Source organism: Sinocyclocheilus anshuiensis, unplaced genomic scaffold (genome assembly GCF_001515605.1).
Source record: "Sinocyclocheilus anshuiensis isolate Anshui unplaced genomic scaffold, SAMN03320099.WGS_v1.1 scaffold1763, whole genome shotgun sequence".
NCBI classification, from domain to species: domain Eukaryota; kingdom Metazoa; phylum Chordata; class Actinopteri; order Cypriniformes; family Cyprinidae; genus Sinocyclocheilus; species Sinocyclocheilus anshuiensis.
In genome coordinates, this window is record NW_015549683.1 from 550777 (window position 1) to 557630 (window position 6854).

Consider the following 6854-nt stretch of genomic DNA (forward strand, 5'->3'; position numbering starts at 1 on the left):
GCTCGTCGGAGAAGCATTATAGCCGTGACGGCGGCAAATAAATATCAAATCATTAAATCATTATTTAAAACTACAAAAAGGAGACAACAACGGAACAGGAGATGATGGCATTCTTTCAATCTGCACAAGGACTTGTACCACGGCAGATCAACATTGTATGTTGCGGACAACTACTGATGTATAATGCTATGTAGTATAATAAATGGTAAGACACTTGTTCTTTGCTTTGTTTTATTTTATATAAGAAGGTGTAACATTAAAATATATTAAAGTGCACATAAACACACAAAACTCAAGTACATATGGAGGGAGGGGTTCTTGCAGACCAATCACAGCGCTTGCGATCTGCGTAGAATTGACGCGCTGTTAGATTTTTGGAGAGGTGCACGTCAGGCTACGGCGTATGGGTGTGCGTCTATGCGTAAGCTACGGCGTAGGTCCGACGCAGAAGTATAAATCCGCCTTTAGGTGTACTGTAGATATATATATATAAGTGTGCAAGCACACAGAGACATTCAGCTGTCCAGGGGCCACTGGGAACAATAGTGAGTCAGTGGTGTGGGCGAGCAGGGGGAGGGGTGAATGTGAGCAGACCTGAGTCATCCTAAATGCTGTGCATCATCACGCCAGCATGACCATCCCAAAACTACAGCAGCGCTGTCCTACAGCCAAACTCACAGACTTTTTCAAACTACAGCCTTTAAGCCTAACAACCTCCAAACTAGTCTGACTGCACCAAACACAAAACATAACCTACTTGACCAGATAACACTAGCACATACTCTAACCTAACTGTCCTGCTAGAGCCTATAAAAATCCACCAATACTGCCCTTACTGTGTAGTTAACATGAACAATGTGTTTTCAACATGATTTTATTTATTTGAAATAGCCCTGCATTGATACAAAGTTTTATTAAAAGTGCATTCTCTTAACATCTTAATCAACAAGCCATATTAACTGATAGCTAGACTTCTACTTTTTTTTTTAAAGATGTTCTCAGTATATATTCACTAGTCCAAGCCAAAAGAGCCCAACCTCAAGTCTCTATGTCTCGGTTTAGGGATGTGAATGGCTAATCATCTTGAATCAACAATCGATGACCTTAATAAATAAGGTTTTTAATCAATTCCAGCTTAAAAGCACTCAGTAATCATGCGAGCACATCAAAAACATAAAAATCATTGACCTAAAACCTATAAAGTGTTGGAGTGCTTCCTTGCAAGTAAAAAATATTTGCGTCATAACTGTATGTTAAAGTCAACATGAAATGAAAATGAACCTTCTTATCTACATGCATGCTGTAGAACTTATTGTGTGAACCATTCATCCAAGCATGTTTTTTTTCCTCTTTCTTTTTTCCCCCCCATTTGACTTCAATTCTTAGTCTACTGGATCTTCCGGTTAAATGTCAGAGTTCTCTCTGGTGATGTATGCCGGACTTCTCCATTCATTTAGTTCTCTTAAACCCACCCCTGCAAAGTTCATATGCCTACACTCAAAAGTGGAACGCCCACAATTTAACATCCAATCAACAACTGATGCATAGAACCAAGTCCCACTTCTCTGTCCGTTTGAATAAGTGTCGTGAGTGAGGTGTCAGAGGAGAGAGTGCTGTGTCTTTAAAGAGATAAAAAAACAAAAAAATAACTAATTTACTCACCCTCATAATGTTCCAAACCCTTAAAGGGTTAGTTCACCCAAAAATGAAAATTACCCCATAAATTACTCACCCTCAAGTCATCCTAGGTGTATATGACTTTCTTCTTTCAGACGAATCCAGTCGGAGTTACATTAAAAATGTTCTTTGACCTTTCAAGCTGTTTAATGCCACTCAGCGGGTGTTGCATGCATCAGTCCAAAAGAAGTTAAATAAAAAGCACCCATCCATAAACAAAAGTCTCTCACACGGCTACGGGGGGTGAACAAAGTCCTCCTGTAGCGAATTGATGCGTTTATGAAACAAAAATGTCCATATTCAAAAAGTAATAATCACTTTAATGTAGCTTGCGCCAACAGTTGTACACGGAAGTAGCTCCGGGCTGATGACGTATGAGGTTGGCTTTGCGCACGCGCTGCTCAGAAATGACGCACGCGGAAGCGCAAGGGAGAGATCAAAACAAAACAATGTTCACTTATTAGAAGTACAAAATGAGGATTTGTAAAGAAGAATGTCAGAGGATTTCGATATAAGCCAAGAGGAGACTGGTTTTCCTTTGCTAAAGTAAGGAAACTTTGCTTCCTTTGCTCCTGTTAACAAACGTTGGTTTTCACGAGACTCACCGGCGCATGCGCAGCGCTGACCTCATACGTCATCCGCCCGGAGCTACTTCTGTGTACAACAGTGAGCGCAAGCTACATTAAAGTGATTATTACGTTTTGAATATGTATATTTTTCTTACAAAAACACATCGATTCACTACAGGAGGCCTTTGTTCACACCCCGGAGCCGTGTGAGACACTTTTTTTTAATGGATGGGCGCTTTTTATTTAACTTCTTTTGGACTGATGCATGCAACACCCGCTGAGTGCCATTAAACAGCTTGAAAGATCAAAGACAATTTTTAATATAACTCTTGACTGGATTCGTCTGAAAGAAGAAAGTCATATACACCTAGGATGACTTGAGGGTGAGTAATTTATGGGCTAATTTTCATTTTTGGGTGAACTAACCCTTTAAGACTCTCGTTAATCTTCAAAACAAAAATAAAGATATTTTTAATGACAACTGAGAGATTTCTGTCCCTCTACTAAAAATCCATTCATAAAAACTTTGATGCTTAAAGGGGACCTATTATGCCTCCTTTTACAAGATGCAAAACAAGTCTCAGGTGTCCACAGAATGTGTCTAAAGTTTCAGATGAAAACACCCTACAGATCATATATTATACCATTTTGAGAAGAAGCAAAAGCATGCTGTTTTCATTCATGTATCTTTAAATGCAAATGAGCTGCTGCTCCCCACCCCCTTTTCCAGAATAGGGCTGTGCCTTTGTCATCAGGAAAGCTTATTATTTGCATGCGTTTTAAAGCCATAAAAATCCGGAGCATGCGCACAGAAAGACGCTGTCACACGGCATGTAAGTACTAAAATAAGTTCTCTTTCATGTCTTATTGTGCTTAAACTGACAAATACTCCCACAGTTATGTCAAAAACACACAAAGCTTACATAAGCACAGTCGGTTATGTCTGTGAATGTAAACAGCTGGGAAAGAAATTGCATGTTTATATTAGATCTGTGTATTTAGTGACAGCAGCATAATATACAGTACCTACTGCTGTCTATGCTGTTAATATGATCTAAACAACAACAAAAAAGCAAATCACTCACTGCTCTTGACTTAATAACTTCAGTAGCCTTAATAAGACAGGTTGCATGCCAGGATCGCTTCATTGTCGATGTGAGTCCAATGCATGCTAAAACAAAATATATCTTCGTTAGCTAGCTGTGTACTTGATTCCATAGACTCTATTGGAAGCGAACTGAACTGAGCTGCACGATGACATCACTGAATCGACAATGAAATGACTTTAACTGAAAAACTGACGGTTCACTATTGTCCTCTTTTTAGAGCAGAAATTAATTTTGTTTGCATTATTAACACACTATTTTCCTGTTGAACAGTGTAAATCTACTTTGACAATCTGTATTGCATAAAGCTCTATATAAATAAAGGTGACTTGAAAAAAACAAAAACAGGTGGACAGGGGGTGGTCTACAGTCATGGAAGGAGACTCTGTATATGACTCGAAGGTGGGCTTATTCAAATAGCTAGCTATCTACGAGTTTAAGTGTTTTCACACTTGGTTCACTTGCCTGGTCCGAATCAGAGTTTGATTGCTCCCCCCTCCCCCCGCTGGACTTACGTTCATATTATTTTATTTGGATCCGAACTGCGGATCAAGCCAGCAGCTGTTTACCCCATTGCTTAGTAACAACGGCGCAGGAGAAGGCAGCAAAATGCTCTCTTCATTTTTAAATATTTATGTTTTTGAACCATTGGTTTTGTTTCCAAAGCTTCAGTACATAACGGCACTTATGTCTGTCTTACGAATGTACTGCAAATGCTCTAAAGAACGCTAAAGGCGATTAGAAATGAGACATACAGCTCACTCCATGCAGCGCGTCCGTCACGCTCGTCATGAAAGTGAGTGAAACACACACACAAACAAACATTTTTATCAAATAATACGTCATTAATAGCGGTTCACTTCCGTGATTTGGTATGATTGCGTTCACATCAGCAGCGAACCGTACCGGAGTTCACTTGAACCCCAGACCACCCTTTTCAAGTGGACTCGGGTACGGTTCGCGGGTGCACACCCGAGTTCGGAGGACCGCATTCACATCATCCAAACGAACCGAACTCTGAAGTCAATCAAACCCGGGTGCGGACCAAAAGTGCTAGTGTGAAAGCACCCTAAGACCCTAAGCACCCTAATACAAAAAGTATTATAACGATTGCTTTTATATTATTAGTAACAGAAAGGCAGACATAATACTTTCTCGTTTGCCGTCGGCATTAATAATAAATATAATTATAAATTATAATTAAAATAAAAAATATACTTGCATATATCGGCTTTATATCGACCACCCTGCTCTCTAAGATATCGGCATCGGCATCGGCTGTCAAAAAAAAAACAATATCGGTCGACCACTACACATGACCTCAGCGCTGTTGATGCTGATGCTGTAACACACACACACAGCTGCCGAAGCACCTCAAACTTACCTATGCTCAGAGATCAGCACGTGCATTCAAGCACCTTACTGCATTTTCAGGTTTCTAGACTACCGTCTGCTTCCCTATTGTCTTTTAGGAGATCCGGTAACACTTTATTTTAAGGTGTCCTTGTTACACGTTACATGTACTTACTATTATAATAACAATAAATTATGCATAATTACATGCAAGTAGCCCTAAGCCAACCCCTAACCATATACTAAGTACATGTAGTTAATTAATACTACTCAGTACTTAAAATGTATAATTACACTGTAACAAGGGCACCTTAAAATAGAGTGTAACCGGAGATCCAAAGTAACTCGCAAGTCCTCCTGGAGTAGTAAGCTCAATGGTAACGGTTTCTAAATCAACACACGTGAGGTTTGAACCTACAATCTCTCAGGCGTGACTCGTTTCCCATAGACTCACCGCGATCAGCGTGCTGTTTCTGCTCTGCTCCCCGGCTGTCCCGCTCGCTCCGTCCGCGAGCTCCGCGCCGGTTCCCCCGCCACCGCCCGTGCCTCTCTGCCCCGCGGGGTCCGCACTCGCCGCCGCCGGCTGCCGGTGCTTGTTTGGGCGCTTGGCCTTGGTCTGCAGGCAGCGCTGATGCAGCGCGAACGTCTGCTGTCTGTCCATCTCCAGCCGCTCCATGGCCGTGCTGTCATAGCGGTTCTCACAGCCGGTGTGATGCCGCCGGAAGAGCTCGATGCGCCGCCGCAGCCGCTCCATCACCGCGCTGTGCCGCGGCACCACGAAATCCGCCATCATCCAGAAGAACCGCGTTTATAAACTCACTCGAGTCTCCAGAGTCCAGCACAACTCACAGGACTGATCGTGCTGTTTCCGAGCGTGTGTGTGTCTTTACAAAACACACTCAACTGCCTCCATTTTTATCACTATGCCTCCTTGTACAACAAAAGAAATGGCACATAGTTCAGATTTGTGCGCTTATATTCAGAAAAGAGTCCAAACGTAAAAACTCAAAAGTTTCCTTTTAACTAAACGACACAAACGAACAAACAGAAATCACTGAACAATCTTCCTTATATAACTGTATTCAAGCCGGGAGTCCTGACACAAACCAGAATGAAGTAAAAACTACGATTTAATGAATGAAAGCGTTGCCTAACATTAATAACTTTTGCATCTTAAAAGTTACATTTGTTTTTATACATTTATATAATTGAGTCAAAACTTTTACTTAAGAAATCTCTTTTTGAAAACATAAAACTCTTAAATATTTACCTCCCGTTTATATACGCGATACGCCACGTAATTAAATCGATTTTTCTCTCTTGTCGCGAAACTTTTTAGCAACAGGTTAAAAATAAACGAGCAATTTTTTCGCCTCACAATAGAAGTTGACAAAAGACGCACTTGAAATAAAACCTATCGACGAAAGGTTAGAAAGTGATGGATAAAAGCACATACATTACATCCATTCAGCCCAAAAACACCAAATCTGAGCGTTACGAGTGAGTTTTACTAGTAAAAGTAACTTTTAAAGTAGCAGTGCGGCTAACAGCTGATCCTCACAGTTACATTACAGCTACGGATGTAGCTTAGCCTGCCTGCTAACTAGCCCTCAAACAAAGCATTATAAACTCACTTTCTTCCCAATCTGCTTAAAAAGTATTAAACCAACTACTGTCCCCCGGTTTGACTCGACATGAAAAAGAAAAGGCAAACGGTAAATAAATAAACTCTGCCTTACTGCGCTGTCTCTATTGTTTTCCAGTGTTCAGGCAGTTGTTGGTCGCCATCTTGTAACTATTTTTTTTCTTTTTTCCTCTGTTTCATCCTCGCGATGTGAGTGACAGATCACTCGGGCAATCTCACAAACTCTCACTGTACACTCCAAAATAGCAGATGTCATGCCTTATTGTTCTCGGGAAATCACACTTATTTATTTATAGAACACTTATTTTTCAACTATGAAAAAGAAAGTACTCTTTTTAAAGCTAGAAGATTTAAAGTGAAACACTGAGAGATTAAATTATGATAGATAGATAGATAGGTAGATAGATAGATAGATAGATAGATAGATAGACAGATAGAAATAGTCAGATCATAGATAGATAGATAGATAGATAGATAGATATGTAGATAGATAGATGGATAGAT

General features: G+C 40.4%; 1 protein-coding gene across 2 annotated transcripts in view; it reads right to left on the reverse strand.

Moving 5' to 3' along the window:
- Window positions 1-6514, reverse strand: part of LOC107660440 (mastermind-like transcriptional coactivator 1) — a 32571-nt gene extending 26057 nt beyond the window's left edge. The window contains exons 1-2 of one of the 2 annotated variants that reach the window (XM_016449743.1): window positions 6445-6514; window positions 5160-5635 (exon numbers count right to left, since the gene is read on the reverse strand). In XM_016449743.1, the coding sequence (XP_016305229.1) occupies window positions 5160-5498 (339 nt within the window). In that variant the 5' untranslated portion in view covers window positions 5499-5635; window positions 6445-6514. Of the gene's footprint in view, window positions 1-5159; window positions 5876-6444 lie in introns of those variants that run through there. The other variant, XM_016449742.1, reaches the window with a different exon arrangement.
- Window positions 6515-6854: the final 340 nt, after the last annotated feature.